At 49.9% G+C, this 19497-nt stretch overlaps 2 protein-coding genes across 3 annotated transcripts in view; one reads left to right on the top strand and one right to left on the bottom strand.

Moving 5' to 3' along the window:
* BCDIN3D (BCDIN3 domain containing RNA methyltransferase) overlaps positions 1-19497 on the top strand; it is a 49052-nt gene that overhangs the window by 22990 nt on the left and 6565 nt on the right. The window contains exon 6 of one of the 2 annotated variants that reach the window (XR_010376486.1): positions 9266-9522. The exons of the other annotated variant lie outside the window; for it this stretch is intronic. The gene's annotated coding sequence lies outside the window, so the exon portion shown is untranslated. Of the gene's footprint in view, positions 1-9265; positions 9523-19497 lie in introns of those variants that run through there. 2 annotated transcript variants of the gene reach the window in all.
* Positions 1965-18401, bottom strand: KRT80 (keratin 80). Its single transcript, XM_064474416.1, has 9 exons — positions 17800-18401; positions 14081-14295; positions 8748-8808; positions 7589-7684; positions 4865-5029; positions 4231-4356; positions 3915-4135; positions 3498-3553; positions 1965-3409 (listed from the first exon to the last, which is right to left on the bottom strand). The coding sequence occupies exons 1-9, from the start codon at positions 18124-18126 to the stop codon at positions 3207-3209; spliced, it is 1470 nt and encodes a 489-aa protein (XP_064330486.1). The 5' UTR covers positions 18127-18401; the 3' UTR covers positions 1965-3206.

The raw sequence follows: 19497 nt of genomic DNA, 5'->3' as shown, positions 1-19497 counted from the left end.
GAAGCCTCTTGGAGTTGAAACTGATACGGTTTTACCTGGAGATGGCTGTGCTTTGGATTGCACAGATGTAGCTCACCAGGTAATGTGGAAGAGCTTGCCTTTATACCACCGATCCCCTTAACAGCAGCTAAATCTGTCGGCCGCTGTGTTGATTACCATGCTGGCTCAGCATCCTTGCCCTTGTAGGACTGTTCCCCAAAGCCCCAAAGGGGATTCTGAGATCCTGAGTTGATGGTACTGCCTGTTATTTCTCAAGGGGGCAAGGGGTATGATGCCCTTCGACTGGGCAAAGGAAAAAAGATCCAGGACTTCCCCAGTGAATTTAACAGCTGGGTTTAGGGCTGGCTGTGTCTCTAGTGGAAGAATAGGTGCAGAAATTACCCCTTCAGATTAAGTCAATGCTTAAGCAGTAGTACGGTAAGGGGGAAGGACAGGTGGGTGGGCAGGTACGGGTGTCCCAAAGCAGTGTGGCTATCTCGGACATAGCTCAGCTCCCATCATGGAGTGCAGGAATTATTCTGCTGTGTAAAATCGTTGCCCTGGTATGATGTGGCTTGATGTATATTTTCCAAATGTCAGTGGGGAAACTGAGGCACAGAGCAGTGAAGTGACTGAGACAGTGAAAGAGTGAGTTGGGGCCTTCTCTCCTGGGCCCTAGAACCGTGAACTGAACGCAGGAGCCCAGCTTCTTCGCCCGCTGCTCTGGCCTCGGGGCTCTCTCCCAGTTCTCTGGGTGGTGAAGGCTCAGAAGCAGCAAAACAACCCCCCAAAACCCGTATTGCAGAGAGGGAAAAGAGCTAGAAACTCTCGTCTTGCCGGACTGGACTGGGCTGCTGTTGAGCCCCTGCCCTTTCCAGCATGGCCGTGAGCACGCATCTCTGACCACCCTGTCCTCCAGTCCTCCCCAGGTTGAATGTCTAGGGCTCCGAAACCTTCCTTTTCCACATTCTGGGCAACACTAGCTCTGTGTTTTCCCTTCCCACCCCTGCTCGCAGGGCCTCGGCCCCACCCTGCCTTACCAGGACGCCGGCTGTTCAGAGCAGTCATGCTCTGGGCCTCATGCACCTTTGGAGTCGTGCAGCCTTGCACAAACCCGGCATTGTTCCTCCAGCTCGAAGGGCTTTTGTCAGAAGGTCTCTGCTGGGTCCTGCCTCCAGGGGAAGCTCTGCACTAAAGTGCCATCTCCTGAGCTGGGAGCACCTTGTAATAGCTCCCCGCTTTCCCATCCCTGCCAGTTTGAGAAACCAGATTTAACAGGTGGGGACCCGTCCTTTGCCCCTGTACCCTTTGAGCTGACCCTGAAAGTGCAGCGTTTCTCTCAGGTGGGTAGCGAACAGCAGAGCAGAGACGCTCCCCATCTCGGGTCCTCTAGCACCTCTGGGGGCCTTGTCCGTTTTGGATCTCCCAGGACCTCCCCTTAGAGGAGGGTGTTTTGGGGCGAGGAGCGCCAAGAAACACCCCGTGCTCTGGAAGGGCAGCTCTGAAATGAGGGGCTGCGTGGAAGTGTGGTTCCCCAGCACGGATTTGGGTCCCAGGCGCACAGAAGTTCCCCTTTGCAGAGATGCAGGGGAAATCTTTAGCACAGGGAAGCTTTGCGTAGATGAGTATGGTGGTGAGAGTGTGGTGGCCTGTGCAATAACCCTTCAGCTCCTGAAACATGCCTGAGCTGCTCCATGATTCAAAGCCACATGGGAGCCTGGTGGCAGAACAGCGGTGAGCTCCCCAAAGCCTTGGCTGCTGGCTCCGCGTCTGCCCCTCCAGCCCTGTGTACTTCTTCCTGGGGATGTGGACCAAACAAATTACCCTGGGAAGCAATTTCAGCTTTATTGGGCTGCCAGTGTTTAGCCAGAGCCCTCAGCTGAGCAGGCAACTGGAGAAGGACTTGCTGTTTCAGGTGGGCTGTGGTAAGAAATTCGGAGAAAACCAACAAGACAATGCATTCTGTATGACACTCAATACTTTATTATATCAGCCATAACCCCAGAGAGCCAGTGTTCTGGTTACATAGATGCTACGGTAGTTGCCTATCCTACAGAAATGTGGAAATACTGCGATGCACTCAACGGAAATACGCCAAGAGAATATTTACAACTCCTCCCATGAACTCAGAATCTGGGAACTCAAGTGGGGCTGTGTGGCAGTGGCTGAGGCCAGAGCCTGGCCTCATAAAGAAGAATACTGCAGGGCACTGACTATGTTAGTTTGTGCAAGAGGGCCACAGAAATGTCTGTGGTGAGGCCAGAACATCCCCCCCACCTTGCTCGCAGGGGGACACGGCATCTACAGAGTTGGCTCTGGTAGCTTTGGTGTGATGTGACTTGTGTGCGTTGGCTGGTGTCAGCCAGGTAAGATAGAAGCTGCTATGCAAGTTCAATAAATAGGAAGACAAGTCCTGCTCGTTGTAGTTAAAAGGGAACCAATATCCCATTTCTAGGACCTAGCACCACTGCGTGTGGAGTCCGGAGTGCCTTTAGGTGAGATGGGTGGAGATGCTCTCTGTTAGAGAGAGGTGGCTTATGAAAATAAAAGGTTTGAGGAGTTTTAGCTTTGGTGACATGGGAAGGAATGAGGGGCCACCCAAAAGGCAGTAAAATCAGTTAAATACTCTGAAGTGGCCAAGGATCCCCCAGTATAACCAGCATGTTTGTCACTGGATATGCAAATCCAGATGTCACAAACCCACCTGGCTCAGGTAGTTCGCGCGTGTCTCCCCACCAGCTCCATTTGGAAAGCTCGATGTGGCTTTCGGAGGAAGGCAGCCTCAGCAAAGCCCTCTCACAGACACGCACAGAGCAGGGACAGAGCAGAGAGAACGATTTCCTAATACTGGTAAAATGGCTGGGCTGATGGCTTCTGGCTGCTGTGTTAAAAGCTTGTGTAAGGATACTTCCCCTCCTGCCGAGTTTCCTATGGGTAGATCTCAAAGGTTGTGAATGCAAGTCCTCTGGGGAAACAGAGAGGAAGATGTTGGTGTGGGTATCTGAATGGGAGAGTCCCTAAAATCCTGGGTTGGTTTCTGCTTGTAACTGGTAATAGAGATGTGAAACGGGGTCTTGTAAAGACAAACTTAAGAGACAGACAGCCTGGGGTGGATTCTCATCCTTTGTCCCTCGGACATCGGCTTGAGTTCAGGAGAAAGTGCTTTGGCCTCGTTTGGCTACAGCTGCCAACGGGTCTTGTGCTAATGCTATGGGGCTCCGTTTCTCCTAGGAGCATTCTTCGGTGGGCAGGGAGCTGAGCTTTGGCCGGGCACCGCTGATGAGGGCATCTGCTTCAGGGGTGGCCGAGTTGTCACTGTGGCTTCTAGAGGGCAGTATCTTTGTGCTGCCTCCGTTTGGCTTTGTCTCGCCGTTGGTGCTGCCTGTTCCTCTTGCAAACAGCTTGGAGTTTTTCAAGGTGCTGGCAGAAACTGCAGGGGTCAGGGGATGAGAGGGGGGAGGTTAGAAACATTGCATTCACGCTCTGCTTTACCAAATTATAGGAATAAAACCACTTACGGTGCCTTGGTCTGGAGCGGATGGTGCTGATGACTGCGGGTACTGGTTGCTCCATGCTGTGAACGAAGGACAGCGTGTGAGGACACACATTAACCTCTGCAGTGCCAGAGAGAGATAGAGGACTGGAGTTTGGCCTCTGTGAGCTGGGCTACATGGGTAGAGCCAAGCGCATGGCTGGATCATGAAGGCTAACTCAACAGGATCTAGAGTTAAAGAAGTGCTGGAACCCTCCAGTTGGGGGAGTCTAAGGAAAACGTCAGAGCAAGAAACAGGACTGAACTCTATGGGGGCAGCTGGGATTTGTTCTTTCTTTGCTCAAACCTTCAATACCAGATGCAAAGCTTGGGATGTCTGCTCTCTCCCTAGGTGTCTGGGTGCATCCCTTCCCTTCTTCAGGTACAAGGAAGCCCAGCTTACCTGCTCTCCTCCCCTTCCATCAGCTTCCTGTAAGTGAGGATCTCCACATCCAGTGCCAGCTTGATGTTCATCAGCTCCTGATACTCTTTCACCAGATGAGCCATATCCTCCTTGCTCTTCTGTAGGGCCTCTTCTAGCTTGACCAGTTTGGCTTTGGCATCCTTGAGGGCCATCTCACCGTGCTCTCCTGCTTCTTTGATATGTTCCTCTAAGTACAGGCACTGGTGTTGCAAAGGGAAAAGGGTGGTGGAGGCGTTAGGTCTGAAACTACAACACACCTGTACCTCAGAGTTTTGTCACCCACCCCAGGACACACCTGGCTCTTTTGGGACACGATGCAGGACCTAAGCTTCTGGATCTGTATGTTCAGGTCTGCGATCTCCCGTCGGCTGTCAAGGAGGTGACCCCCGTAGGTGCCTGACTGGGTGCTTCCTTCATTGAGCTGCAGGAGAGATGGAAGGGTGGGTTATCTGTGCACCTCCTCTGCCGTAGCAAAGGAATCTGCGAGGATTCCCACCGCCCTTGAGGAGAAACACCTAACTGGGGAAAAATAGCAGGTGTGTGGAAGGATCTAGGGCTCATTCTCATAGCCTCTTCTGGCTGTAGCTGTTCCCGGTATAGAGCGCACTGTCTCTTGGGGTTAATCACATTCTTGCTGTGTTTGGAGGAGGCACCAGTGGAAGGTCATTTGCATCTTAGGTGGGACAAGCTGCCACTGGGAGATGTCCTTGCCTTTCTCCACTGACAGTATGGAGAGCCTAGAGCAATGAAACTACTAATTTACACACCCGAGTTAGGAGAGGTTGATCTGGGTTAGCACCCTGTCCCTCCCTCCATTCCCAGGTGTAGTCTGTCCTTCCACATCTTGCTGATTCCTGTAGTTTCTAGGCTGATCTCTCTCCCTCTTTCCCTGCCTCTCCCCAGTATCAATCAGATAAGGAGACAAATACCTTTCTCCTGGTAAGTGCTTCAGCCTCCTCCCAGCTCCGAAGAGCCAGGGCTTCATACTGGGCCCTCACTTCTTCCACAATTCTGCTCAGATCAAGTTTGCATACATTGTCAATTCCCAGTACAACAGAGATGTCCTTAATTTCCGTCAGCAGCTCCTCGAGTTCCTGAATAGCAAAGAGAGGATGGAACTGAGATACCAAGTAGTCAACAAAACTACAGGCTAGGAGAGGGCTGAACCCTGGCAGACCTGCTGTGCTTAGCTAAGCAAAGCGTCTTCCATGTGCAGTGTGGAGATGGTGAGATCTCCTAGGTTTTCAGCCTCTGAAGTTTGGAAGCTGGTGGCATTTTCTCCATAAAATCCAAACTCAGGCTAGGCTGTTGGTTTAGGACCTTTGGATACCATCTGTTAAGAGTCTGACAAAAGAGTGCATTTATACTGCACCGAGAGCAGGTTAATTGAACTGATGATCGTGCCTCAGTATCCATCGATATGCAGATGGTGGGCATATAGGCCTTGGGCAAGAAATAGGGCAGCGTGAATCATTCCACAGGCTGGTGGGGCTAGAAAGATGCCTTTGCTGAGCGCTGCTTCAGTATCTAGAGAGGCTGTGGCTGCCACTTGGGTTATTATAGTCTGCTTTGTGTCTAGTTGGAGAAGGGAGAAACAGGACCCTTCTCTGAAAACGTCTGTCCCTGGCAAACCTGTTCCACGCCGCAGAGCTGCCCTCACCTGCTGGGGAAACTCAAGCCAGAAGGGGGAAGCGGGAACGTGCGCGTGAGAGCTGCAGTATCACTGACTGGGATATTTGCTCTCGATAGCTGACTCGGTCACAGCTTTAGAAAAAGGAGCCAAACAATGATGAATGCAGACTCCCCTCAGAGAACCTAAAAAGGACCCTTTATCCATGCCTGTAAACTGCGCTCCTGGGTGGTTTGTATCCAGGCAAGACACGACTTGCTGTTGAGCAGATGGTGTAGTACACATTGACTTGGCAGCTCCCCCCAGCCTCAGACTGTTCCTGCAGGGGTGTCACCCTTATCGGTATCTCTGCAGTTGCTTCTGATTTAAGCCAGCGTTAAAAGAGAGCAGCGTACATCTCTCCCCATCTCTTGATCCTCACCTTTCATCTTGATGTTTTTGTTCTTCCCTTTGTGCTGAGGGCTCTAATCTCTTTAGAGAAGAATTTGTATACCTTGTTTTCCTTGCCTTCCCCTGACTGGGGAAACAAAGGGCACCCTGACATGGTGATTCATGAATAATAGGAAAATACCCCACCACTCTTCCAAAGAGCAGGATTATCAGTGTAGTTTTTCCAACTTGGGTTTAGTCCTTGAGCCTCTTTGTTAAACTTTGAGCAGGTTAATGGCCATATGAGAAAATGCATCTTTATTGCAAATACTTGGGCATCCTCTGCCAGGGGAGGAAAAAAAAAAAAAAGAACCTAAGAACCTGGTGGTTTATTAATGAGGAGTGAGGCTGGGATTTTCTTCTGATTCATACCAACATGCTGCGAGCAAAGCTGTCAAAGTTTTCCTCATTTGCCCTTCCACTGGGTATGCTTGTGCCTGTACATCGATGTTGGTCAAATCAACAGGTACAAGTGAGAAAATTACCTGAAAACAAGCTGCTGAGAGGAGAGGGCAGAGGGAGAGGTGGAGGGTAATGTCTTTGCATGAAGCATAGGTTAAAAAAAAAAATAATAATTAAAAAAATGCAGCCTTCTACCAGGACGGCAGTGTGGAACCTGGAGGAAATCAACTCAAGAAGATCCTCCCAGCAGGATCTGATTTCCAACTCCCCCTGTGAATTGCCTTGCACCAAGAATAATCTTATTATTTTAGAGAAAGTAAGGCTTCATGGTTAGTTGCAGGCAGGGCGTGCGTTCTAACACAGTTTGGATGTTATGCAGGCCCTTCTGCCTCTCTGTGCCTCAGTTTCCCCACAAGGAATGTTAACGTTCCTCTGTCAAACATTTTAATTGCTTGTATTGCTAGAATTTAGACAAATCATTAGTATTCCCAAAACACTGCCGAGCCTGCTTGGTAACATTTTACAGGCTCTGAGTAAGTGGCTGTAATCGCTTCATGCTGTTTGAGTGGATCCAGGCACGCTGCAGCCTTTGGCTTTGTCTGAAGGGTTGCAGACTCTGTATCCATTCCCCCTCGGTAAAATCAGACCTGGCTGGGTGCTTCTCATTTAGGTGGAAATGAAGAATGTTGGATTGTGTTAAAGAGCATCCAGCACCTCACCCAGGTTCACCACTGCTTGGCCTGTTTTGTTGTGATCCTTCTTTGAATCCGAATAGAATAATATTCAGCTCGCTCATGACCTGGCGCTTTTGGTGTCAAGGCAAAGGCTGTCAGTGGGGGTTAGGAGCTGAGCCCCAAATCAGCCAGCTCAGGAATTAGGTGGGGGTTCCTGACTGTTAGAGGGGCGACCTGCTGGAGCAGCCTCCCTGCAGTAGCTGTGGGGCAGAAGGAACATCCGGATCAAATTTAAAATGGAACTAGTTTAGTTAAAGAAAAGGGATTAGCTCATGAGACCCTGCATTAAGCCATTGAATAGTTGTCTGCAACACCAGGCAGCTCCCCTGGAAAAGCTCTCGTCTCAGTCTAAATCTGGAACAGTGTCCTCTCTGTAGTAGAACTGTCCACAAAAATGCCCTTTTTTTCAGTAGTAGCTTGCGTGAGGGCCAGGGCTGCTCTCCCAATGGCAATTTTACCTGCTCGTAGATGGTTTTCTTCAAATCCATCAGCTCTTGGAGCCCATTGAGTTTTACCTCCAGCTCAGTTCTGTGCAAGGAGCTCACATCTAAATCCTGCAGGAGAGATGGAAAGCGTATTAATGAGTGGTTTGTCTTTGAGTTTGTAGCAAGAAGTCTTCCCCACTGCCACTTCTCCCCCAGCAAGCGTCCTGCTTCATAGTTATAGGCAGGTACTTGTGAAACTGCTCTCCTACCCTACAAGTAGGGAGGCTCCTCTGTGGACCTTTTTCCTCTGCAAGTTTGGTGGTGGTTTTGTTGGGGTTTGGGGTTTTTTTGGGTTTGTTTGTTTTTTTTTTTGGTGAATGCTTTGGTGGAAGTCTCATATGAGGTAGGGTGGAGAAGGAAACAGGCAGGGCTGGTCTGTATCCACTCATCTTTTGTTCACCACAAAAAGCGTACTGAAAACTCCGATGCCATCCACAAAAGTCACCAGAACTGCCCTTACTGGCTGATGACTGTGTTAGGGAAAGCGTGCAATTAGCCATTATGATCATCTGCAGAGAACGTTTCCTCTGTCCAACAGTACCCTGCATTCCTCCACCTTGGGTTTGGTTTTTTTCTTTTAAAAGTAGAGGCTGTGCACAAAGCCGCCCATTGCAGCTGATATTCAAATACAGCTGCTTCTTGGGCGGGATGTTTAAACAGGGTGTGGCCATTCATCAGAAAACAAAAGCAAACACACTTATCAATTTCCAGCCTTTCCCAGCCTGTGATGTCATTCTGAGATAAAACAGGCCAGGGAGAGAGGGGTGTTGCCTCGGAGGGTCCTGGGGTGCAGACCTCTCCAGGCCAGGTCTGGCCAGCGCAGTTGCAGTGCGCTTGGGTGCAGGCACGTCCTGACCCCCGGGTGCTTCTGCCAGGAGCCGTGGGGCTTTTCTGTAACCGCAAGCGGCCCAGACTCGCTAATACTTTTCCCCTTGAAATGGTGACTGTGTTCACCGCCCTGCCGTCCTCCAGAACTTATTACCCCACAAATTGTCTGTGGTACAAGAGCTAGCTTGTGGCTAGCTGGACTATCTCAGCTGAGCCCAGATCATCTTGCCTCTCCAGGCTCTTCTGTGACTAGGCAGAGCTGGTATAGAGCCCACCCAGATGAAAACCTTCTCTTGCCACTGACCTTTTTGAGCTCCATGAAGGTGTATTCCATGCCACTACAGAGGCGAATTTCATCCTCGTATCTACAGAGAGTGAAAAAAGCAGTAAGAAATTGCACATGGGGAAAGCCTCTGGGACGCCTAAGGTTATCTTGCTGGCCCCAAAAAGTGTTGGTATCAAAGCTTTCTGCTTTTACTATGATGTCTCACCTCCGTGACATATTCTAGACAGCAAGCAGAGAGATCTCTTAGCTGTGGGCATCTTGGACAAGAGAGAGGGTAACAAGCTGCCGCATGCGAGCTGCTCTGTAGTAACACCATGAGCACTTTAAGTCTGAAGAGCCCCACAGTAGAGAGGAGGTAGCTTTAACTCCAACTTAATTTGAGGGCTAAGTAACCTCAGATTACCTCACATTTGCCACAGAAAGAGAGAGCAGGCATGGAGAAGTGGGGTGTGGTGAGTTATTCTCTGTGAAACCCAGTCGCATGCCCAAAGACTCCTAAATTTTTACCCTAAGCCTTCCTATTCTATTTCTTTCAGGTATCCTCAGCAATTAATTTCCAGAGTCTGAGAGCCTTCTCAAGGGAGAAAACTTTGGCTTGTGAAAATTCTGAGAATACTGGACTGCTGTCATAACTTACCCTAAATGGGGAGCAATTTGTGAAGTAACACAGGACCTGGCAAAGCAATTTGTGGAAAATAGCGCCCACAGAGAAGGTAACAAAAACCGGCCGGGATAGGGTGGAGTCCTCATGGCTAAATATCCAGCAGAGGAACCAGCCCTGCAGCTGTTTAAAAACAGGTTTGATAAGGCAGGACCAGGATAGCAAAGACTTAGTCCAGGGGCAAATGCATTTCTTGATGGCCAGCAGCAGACACAGAGGGTAGCTTAGGGAATACACCAACCCTTGCTGGCTCGTGGGACGAGCACAGGGTTAGCCCTGGTGTTGCTAAAAGCAGGTATCTGACCAGGAAGCCACAGAGCCTCTTCTGGGCCTGGTGTGTGACCGGCAGCGGTTGGTTCATTTGCCACGTGGGAGCATTATGCGGTGGGTGTTTGGTATCTCCCATTGTGCTGCTGGACACGCTTTGGGAGCGTTGGCTCTTCTGCTGAGGCCAGAGCAAGTTGTGCGCTCAGGGAGGTCATGGCTTCCCTGGTCTTCCATGATGCCTCGGGCTCCTCTTAGCCTAACGTGCTCATCGCATTTCCAGAGTCCGAATTAAACCTTTCGCTGCTGCTTATAGATGTCACCAAATTGGTATGGAGAAGGCTGAGATCTTTGGGAATGAGGTAAAATGACATCTCCTAACAGAGTGATGATAGATCAGGAATGACAGCCATATTCTTTCATTTGGTGGTCTGGTGCATCATCACTCTGGTTATACTCAAAAGCCTTCCTTGGTATTGTACAAACCTTTAGGAGAAGGAGGTGCTGTGCCTAGGAGCGGGAGGAGGAGAAGGTACTGGGAATGCAGCTCAGGGGATCGCACTGCAGGGCAAGGGGGTAAGTCACGTTCAGGAGCTGACCTGAAATATCAAAAGCAGCCCCCTGGAGCTGTTGCTCCCTCCACGGAGGGGATAGTGGGGACACAGAGGGGATCTGACTGGCACAGGCTCTACAGTTAGGTGCTTCTAAGGTTCCTCTTGGGTACCCCCATGGTGTTAAAATCGCCCTCTCCTTGCCTGCTTTTATAAGGCTAGGCAGCATGGCTAACAAGAGTTACCTGTCTGGTTTCTCTGCTCTTCAGCTGGAATGTTAGCCATGCTGGCAGAACTATGTACTGAGTTTAATTACAGCCTGCCACTCTTCCTTCATCCTCATTGCATCTCAGCCCAATCCCAGTCTGTCCCAGCCTGCCGAAGCAGCTTCGCACATTGCCGGGTGCTGACATAAGCTTGCATCTTGAACAAACAACACTCCTGACTGAAAGAGAGCAGGCCCAGCCAGCCAAACATGCTCACCGCACGGCTCCGGAGGGACCTGGCGGCTGGGAGGTGACTCACATGGGGATGGAGCATTCCACAAACACATTACAGCATTTATCTCCTTAGAGATAATCCTCAGGCAGTCATGCATTAAGGCAGACATCCACCCCATCTCGATTCATGCACTTAAGACACGCTTGAGACAGGCGTCTGGTCGCCTTGGGCTTCTTCCATAGGCAGGGAAGCAAAATCGGGGTGAAGCAAATCTCAGGCAGACTATGGTCCTCTCTGGAAGTGCCTTCAAGACTACTTAAGGGTGAAGATAGAGTGGTGGGGTGGATCTGAGCCTGGTGGCATGAAATTATGTCAGTCTTCCTCTTGTGGAGCAAGAAAGTGGGGCAGGAAGTAGCTGAAAGCCAACTGCAGAGGTCGAAGGTAGAGGGGTGTTGACTGTCTAGTCTTCAGCTGGCAAGATCTGACTAACACAATCCCAAGACCTCAGAAACCGAACCTCTGAGGGCTGTATGCCCCATATTTTCCTGCAGGATCTCCCCAGTGCCACACCAAAGTAGGTCAGCACAGGCAAAAATTCCCTACCTCCTCATTCAAATGGGACTCTGAACGTGCAAATCACGCCTGTGGGGAGCTGAAGCAAACACTTGTGCAGATGGGCACCGCTGGGCAGTTATCCCTCTTCAGCTGTGTTTCTGTATTTGACTTTTTTAGCTTGATTTCCTAAAGAAGCAGGGTTTGAGATGGTGTACAAGCCTCCCACCCACTTCCCTGTCCCCTCTCCATCCTTCTCCGTCCTTGGAATTGCTGGTCAAGGGCAACCTAATCCGAGAAGGAGGTGCAAGTGTCCTAGCTAGTTAGATCTCCTGTGTGATTTTTGGAAAGCAGTCCCTGGATAGAGAAGACAGAGAAATTAGGGCCGTACAGGGGGGCACCGACAGGCAGGTTTCACGCATTAGGTGATCTGTTGGGCAGCAGCCTGCTTGGGTGGTCACTGTGTGCATGGCGTGTTACCGCCCGGAGTGCGGCAGCGGGGATGAGATCGTAACCAGTTAAATTCGCTAGTGAAGTTATTAGCTTTTCCTCCCCCCAGATATTTCCTTTGGGAAAAGAAACCTCCACAGGAGTTGGACGCCTCCAGATTTTGCATGGTTTAGACAGGCCATTTACTCCAGAAAAAACAACTGGGCTGAGGCAGCCTTCTTGAAGGCGGCGTGCAGGACTCAACAGAGCGAATGCGGGTTAGGATGGGCTTGGATCGCTGCCTGGAGAAGGCTCAGCAGAAGCAGCAGTTCTCTCCCCATGAATCACCAACCGCTGGGAGCAGCACGGTGGATTGTCGCTGTCACAGAAATCCTCCTGCACCAGCTTTTGGGTGTTAACAGCACCCAATGACAGGGTGGGTTTCGCCTATTTGCTGCGTAGGTCAGCCCTGGCAGGGCTTGTGCCTTGCAGCTCTCAAACGGGAGAAAGCAGAAGGGGAAGGCTCCGCAAATGAAGGAAAAGCGGTTTGAGGAGCGGCGTCGTTTCTGAACGCTGGTTTCCTGTGGCTGTGTAGTCCCACAAAGCGGGAGCTCATCTCAAGACTGATAGTTGGGCTAGTCATATGCTGGTGCCCCATTGTGGATTCTCTGCTGTCTAATACTGTGCACGTGCACATGCTGCGTCCTTATCCTCTGTGTTGGGTGTGGGGTGGGTCCTGTTCCTCTAGTCAGTCTCTTTTTTTAATTTTGAGGGATGCAACATCCCTATCATTTTTATTCTGTTGTCCAACTCAGTAGTTACTGTCCAAGAAAATCAAAAGGTAGGGGGAAACATGCAGCCTGATGGTGTAAGCACCTCTATTCTTAAGAAACTGGGCTAAAAAAAAAAAACGCGCCAGGCGTCGGCAATTGCTGAGTACAAACTCTGGGAGCAGATACGGGTGACTAATCTGACACTTTACCACCACCCCAATTATTTTCCTATCTGGGTTTTCCTGACTGACAGGGAATAAGCCAAGAAGTATCTTTTATAACTGCAGGGCCACAGAGCAGATATTTCCTCAGGGAGGTACAAGAAAGACCAAGTGCCCCAGAAAGGAATGGCAGGTCTTAATCATTTTAGGGCAGGGAGTAAATGGCACAATCCATATTGTGGCTTTGGTCCAAGCTCAGGGTTGCTACCTGTCAGCAAAGCCAGCATCAGTGAGCCCAAGTGTTGTAGTGAAACCAACATCCAGATAGCAGACAGACACCCACCACTAGGAATTCAGGGATTTCTGGCACCTGGGTATCAGCGCATCGCTTCTTGAAGGATGCTGTGCAGAACGATTTCAGCATAAGGTCAAGAACCAAACTCCGAGCTCCTATTCCTGCTCCACCACCAGCTCGCTCTGTGAGCTTGCGTAAGGCATTTAACTGCTGTCTCTCCGTTAATATATCTGTAAAGTGGAGGTATCGGTCCTTCCCCTCATCTGCAGGCACATTGAGTAGCTGGTTTAATCAAAGTCTGCAAAGAGCTTTCAGATCGTTGGGCTAAACTCTGGGGAGAGGGCACTGCTGTTACTTATGCATCAATTCGTACATCAGCAACAGGCTTGGGTTATTACTGCAGCGATGTCTGTCGGTGCCAGCGGAGGGTAGTCCCTTTGCCTCGCACTTCTGTTTTGACAGTGCCCATACATGGCTCTGCTACACACCAGCATGGAAGACTCCACAGATCTGGTGTAGGCAGATGGGTGTAACTGTAAGGGAAAGTATCTAATTGTGGATTCATCTGTGGTATGCAAATTACACCGATAATAAGAAAAGCATTGTCTTCTTGAATGAGCACATCTCAAATGCTCTTATCTGAAGATCTCAAAGCTCTTGGCAAAAATTAGCGATAAGCACATGGCAGCTGGTCCTCCCTTAAACTTTCAGCTGCCTCAATATTTTCTGTCAATAGGTTTTCTGCGTAAAAAGTGTGACTTTTTCATCGCAGCAGAGTTTTGCGTTAGATGTTGTGGGGTGAAGGGGGAAAGGAGGGGATGTCTGTTAATACTAAGCAGCCTAGATCCATAAAATGGTTTGGGGAGAAAGTTCTGGCTTGTGATAATAGCGTGGAGAATAAATATTTCTCTCTTTTAGTGGCTGTCATTCCTGATAATACTGTTCTCCAGAGCTGTTCTCTGACCTGAGGCATTTCTCAGATGCCCTGCACTTTTTGGTATTTCAGTTTTTATGGGTTTCTTTTGATCTCTAGTTATCAGGAAGAGGCAAGGGTGCTGACTCCTCAAATATGCGGTTCTGGGCACACCAAACTAGGAATTTGTGCCTGGGAGTACCAGGCTGTCTCTGTTAAGCTGATCCCCTGCTACTCTTTGTGCACACAGCTGAACTGATACCGTGCAAACATGTTCCCCCTTGTAACAGCCAGCTAGGCCAGACACCTACTTGCTTCGAAAGTTATCCATGGTCCTCAGGACCTTTGTCAGCTCCGACTCGAGATTTTCCTGTTCATAGTTGAGCTCCTTCATCTCTTGACTCATTTTGTTCATGTACTGATCGTAGATGGCCTTCATGTCCGACTCGGAGTGGGAATTGTCTTGGTCCTTCAGGAAGTTCCACCTTGTTGTCAGGATCTTGTTCTGTTGCTCCAAGCACTGGACCTGCAGAAGATGTTTTAGAGGCATTAGTAACACCGACAGCCAAAAGCAAAGCTGACTGCGCCTGGTAGGGCAGGACACATTGACCTGGAGACCCTCAGAGTAGCGAGAAGCTGCTGGAATCAGCTGAGATTTCCAGGTAAGAATGAGAAATACCCTGAAAATTAGGCCTGAGGATGGAGGGTTGTAGGGACTTTTAGAAGTTTTGCACATTACCTACTAATTAATTTCTGGATAGAACATGTTCATGTCAAAATGAATGAGCATCTTTTAAGTCACTATAAAATAAGAACTGTTCTATGCTAGTCTCCTTTGCCTGTGACCATACCAAAGCAAAGGCTGAAGATCCACCACAGGTCATGCACAGATGTCCAGAGTGAATGAAAGTCAGATTTACTACCTCAGAGTGGCACACAGATAACTCCTCTCAGATCTGTAGGATTGCACCATGGTGAAGTTTGAGTAATGAATCAGAGTCCTGGTTTGTATTGCAAAGCAACATAGGCAAGGCCTATGGGAACTCTAGAGAATAAGCAAAATAATTACAGGCTCCACGTGAGGTCTGCGTGTGCGTGCGCCTGTCTGCTTGAGAGAGGATACGCTGCATTTTCATCCACCCACCGTTTGATGAATCTGGCGCTTGTCTTTCCTGATACTCACAATCTTAACAGTAATGCTCAGTGTTTAACAGTTTTCATCTTCAAAGCTCTTGGCTAACTTCAATTAATTATCCAACTGCTACCTCTCTCTCATTGCTCTGTGAACAAAACTGAACTCCTTCAGCCACGTTTTGGCTGGTGATTTGTGAGTTGCCCCCAACAGTGTCCTCCACTCAGTCACGGAGATGTTTCGATGCTGATACTATGCGCTGTGCGGTGTGAGCAGTGGGGTGCAGGCCTTGACCTTCTGCTTAGCCTTCAGCTTTGACTTGAAGAGGCAGAGTTCCCAGCTGCTGACCACTACGCAGATGCACGTGGTAAGAGACAGCATCTTTCCCAAAATGCTTCTTGTCGGAAGAGGGAGAGAGAAGCAGGAGCAGAGAGCAGCCAAGCAAAGCAAAAGCACTCAGATGCTCAGTCTGCGCTCAGCAGAAGGGATGCGAGCGCTGGGATCTGCCAGGTCTCACTGTTAGACACCTAATCTGTTCTTCCCAATATCTTAACACATGGCTGTAGACATCCCATCAGTAGTCCAGCCTGCTGTGACTGGCTGCTCTGTCCTGGCACAAAAGCAGCGTGGCACTCTCTATGTGGGTGCTCGTGCGAGGCTGAGAACCGGAGGATGATGCTGCAGCGGAGCCAGAAAGGGGCACTGCGAGCGGCACAAGTAGCCTCTGGGGCTACCATTTGCTCTCTCTGTCTGAGACATCTCAGGGATTGTGATAGAGCGTCCCTCTGTGGGGCTGGGGTCAACCTGTGAGATTGGCTGTAGGGACCAGCCTCTCTTAAGGCAGCTTCCCTGTTTGCTGCTGTGACGGTAAGTGATTGAATGCGTTGGCTGTTGTTCCAAGTCCATCTTCGAACCTGAGATTTCAGTCTCAGTCCCTGAACTTGCTCCTAATCCTTAGCTGCTCTTGATCTCCCTCCCCCAAACCCTTCAGTTTCTTTCCTATTCCCAAACCATACCCATCCACTGGGCTGAACTGCTTACATCTTGGCTCCTTATACAGCGTCCCTCTTTGCAGAAATTCTTCCTTGCAAAGTCTTTAACATGACCTTTGCAGTAAAAGAATCACCCAGATCTGGCCTTATTTCCTGGAAAATCATGCCTGGACACAGAAGGAGTGACCAAAGCTTGGTCCTCGGAGGCCTCTACCTCTGTGCTGCACAGACGAAAGGTAGGGCATCAAACAGGGGCTCTATGGCTTGTTTTCCACCTGGACATATCTGGATAGAAGATAAATACTAGCAGATCTGGAAGAGCCTGCTGGAAAACCGATCGCAGCAAACTCCTAAAGTTAGTGTGGTCCATTATCTGAGGAATTAGCTGCTCAGGCTTGAGACCATCTGAATTCCTGATTAAAAAGGCAAGTTCTCTTTGACAAGGAGGTGTCATTACTTTCCTCTGGAATGAGGGCCTGAGGCAGCAGCTGGATGAAGTTTGCCACTTGATGCACCACTTGAAGCTACAGCCTTCAAAGCTCAATGTGGGAGCTGCTAGCACTGAAGTCAAAGCCACCCAGCTACAGTGGGGTGTTTGTATCTCCTGTCCACCAGGCCCTGTAACGCGCACTTACCAGCAGGCCACCAGGTTGGGTTTCTCAGGAAACCTGGAGGCTCTCTCACTTCTTCCATCCCTGTTTGCACAGAACAGGCTAGTGCACGTGGTCTGGCTCACATACATGTGGTCACTGTGTGGTCTTGTCCCACCTGCCCTACCCCCATCCTTTCTGTGGAGGCCTGGTTTCTGAGCAGGGCTAACATCCAACACAAACCCCTACCTCTCGATCGGGATGGTCGAAGGACCAGTCCTGCAGCACAACCCGTCCGGGTGATTTCCAAACCAGGGGTTCTCCAAATTCACATTGCCAAGATCTGTGCTTGGAAAAGCACAGAGGTGGGGGCTGCCACGTCCCTCCAGCTGGGGTCAGCCCCTGGTACCGCCGCACGCCTCTTTGCACGTGTACGTGTGGTTGGTTCACAACTATTCAGTTTACACAGATGCTATGGGAGATGGTTGCCCTGCCCTTCTCCTTCCCAGTGTGAACTCAGGTCCTTTTGGAGGTAGAGTTAAAACAACAGAAAAAAAAAAAAAGAAAATCCCAAGCCATAGTAGCTTGGCATTGAGCGCCTGTATTGTAGACTGCAGTGAAGCAATCCTCCTAGGAGATTACCATCTGTTTACAGAGCACCAGGGCTTTGCAGAAACCTGCCTCAGCTAGATGAGTTGTTTTCCTTTGAGAAAACCTTCTGCCTTCTCATGGATCTTAAGAGATGAAAGCAACACTTTCTTGGCTAAGCACGCAACCCCTCACAATAAAAACCACCAAGGAGGGAGGTGGGTGGGGGGGTCTCCCTTGCCCACCACATTGCTATGGAGCTGAGTTTCCAGCTCTCTTTAGCAGTTGGAGAAGAATTGGAGCTGCCGCCTTAATCGGCGTCACTGCCCATGGCTGTTTGTCCACTCTGGGAGCCAAGGCCTGCTCCGTCTGGCACCGTGCCTCCATGGCCCTGCCTTTGCTGCTCAGGCAGGGCAGGGTCCCCGAGGGCAGAGCTGCCTGTCCTCCCCAGGGACCCGCGGGGTGACAGGCGCAGCAAAGGAGATGCACGGGCTGCTGGGTGCCGCTGACCACGAATGCGGCCCGGCTTCAGCTAGAGATGATGCTAACCCTTGTTAAAACAGATAGCACTGAAGGAATAACTAATTGGGTAATTAGCCTAATATTCAGAGCCTGGCAAAGGTTAGCTGAAGGCCTTTGTAAGTCTCCTGAGAGACTGGTTAGTGTCTGCTTCCCCACCGCCATCGTCATCCCCGTGCTGCGCTCTGGCCCTCAGTAGCTCACCTTACCTTCTCAATTAGGGTCACAAACTGGTTGTTGAGCAGCTTGATGTCCTCTTTCTCCTGCTGCCGCATGGCTTGGAAGTCGGGGTTGATATCGAGGTGCAGGGGGGCCAGGAGTCTCCTGTCGATGGAGAAGGAGGGGTAAGAGGAGCATCGGTATCCGCCATCTTCGTGGAAGCTGAGAGAGCTGTAGCCATTGCTGGCCGCCCCGTTGGGGCTGCAGCGGCCCAGGCGATCCGGGGACGTGCTGGCTGCTTTTCCTCTGCTCATCTTCCCTGACACCTCCCAAGAGGAGAGGGAGCCACTGGTGAAGGCTTTGCAAGGGTTAGTCATGCTCAGCTTGTGGCTCTGCAGCTCGAGGGGAGGGGAAGGAAGGGAAAGGGGGAGGAAAAAATAAAAAGAGATGGAGTTTTCTTGCTGCTGCTGCCTCAAAGGGAAGAAGAGTAGTGGCACACTGAGGAGTTTGGTCGGCTTAATTCCTGTCTCCTCAGCTCGTGGGTTGGCTAATGAATTACAAGCACCTGTTCTCCTATGTTCATTAAACGGAGGAGGGTGTAACCGTTGATGTAATCCAGATCAACCTGTTGGCTTTTTTTTCCCTCCTCTCTCTGTACCCTCCTTTCTTCAGGAGCTTGTTTGTGTGGTGAGGGCATAGGCACTCGCAGCAAAAACAAATCACTCACAGGTAATTCGCTGGGCCCCGAGCGGCTGCTTTCCTCATCCTTAAATGGTGAAGAAAGCAGTCAAAGGTGCTGGGCTGCAGCAGGATCGGGGAGGACGGCTCTGAGTGCGGCTGCTGCGCTAGAGCTTGGCGCACGGAGCCTGGGTTCAGCCCCTGGCTGGTTTCCAGCCAAAATCTGCAGGAAGGAATTATGATTTTCTAATTTTTTTTTTTTGTGGGAGTGTTTAAATTCATAAAGAAAGTCTGAGTTGGCTAAGGGTAGGAGTTTGGAAACACATCTCAAGCTCATCGTGATTAGACACGCTCATTGTCTTCCTTCGACCACACAGAAGCTTCTGGTGCTCTGAGTGTTTTAGGGACAACAGGTGTGGTTTTGAGACCCCTGGTGTGAGAACCGAGAGTCCTGAGGTTAGTCAGTCATCTGGGCTGGCAACTACGGAGACCTTCAAAACCTCTAGGCACCAACTTGGATCTCAAAAGTGCCATCAAACATGCATCCTTGATGGCCACACTCCCACTCCTTGAAAGCCCTTTGAAAGCTGGCACTGGAGACACCAAAAACCACTGTCTTTTAATGAATTCTAGGCCGCTGAAGTGGCACGCCCTTAAATACCTGTTTGGACCTAGGTATAAATCAATGTTGGATATGGCTTTCTCGAAAGCATTTGTGCTGCTTTAACTCAGTTTCTCTGTGAAAAAAACAGGGCAGAAGAGCACCCGTTTCTGCCTGGTTTTGCCCATTGCATTGCAGTGTTCTCAGGAAATGGGATGCTCTTCTCCGGCCAAAATCAAGAATTTCCATTTTGTGGGAAAGCTGCTGTTTTACAGTCTGGTTCTGCCCCGTGTTGGAAGACAAGCTGAGAATTTCCCTGCCAAGTGATGTGAAAGAAAGCTTGGATCTGTCACAGACCTGCTTCAACAAGAAACATATCTGATGATGTAGTAGTTTCTGTCTTAAGAAGACTTCAGAAGAAGACAACCTGTTCCAGTAGGGTTAATTTTTTCTTCAAGCATAGTTTTAA

This window comes from Phalacrocorax carbo, chromosome 27 (assembly GCF_963921805.1).
Source record: "Phalacrocorax carbo chromosome 27, bPhaCar2.1, whole genome shotgun sequence".
In the NCBI taxonomy this organism is placed as follows: Eukaryota; Metazoa; Chordata; class Aves; order Suliformes; family Phalacrocoracidae; genus Phalacrocorax; species Phalacrocorax carbo.
The sequence above is the reverse complement of the archived record's forward strand: the minus strand, read 5'-3'. Positions and strand labels throughout refer to the sequence as shown.

Coding starts and splice junctions, on each gene's coding strand:
- KRT80 (XM_064474416.1), bottom strand. CDS start 18,126: ATGACTAACCCTTGCAAAGCCTTCACCAGTGGCTCCCTCTCCTCTTGG. Junction 14,296..17,799: donor TTGTGACCCTAATTGAGAAG/GTAAGGTGAGCT, acceptor CATCTTCTGCAG/GTCCAGTGCTTGGAGCAACA. Junction 3,410..3,497: donor CCGCTCCAGACCAAGGCACC/GTAAGTGGTTTT, acceptor TGACCCCTGCAG/TTTCTGCCAGCACCTTGAAA.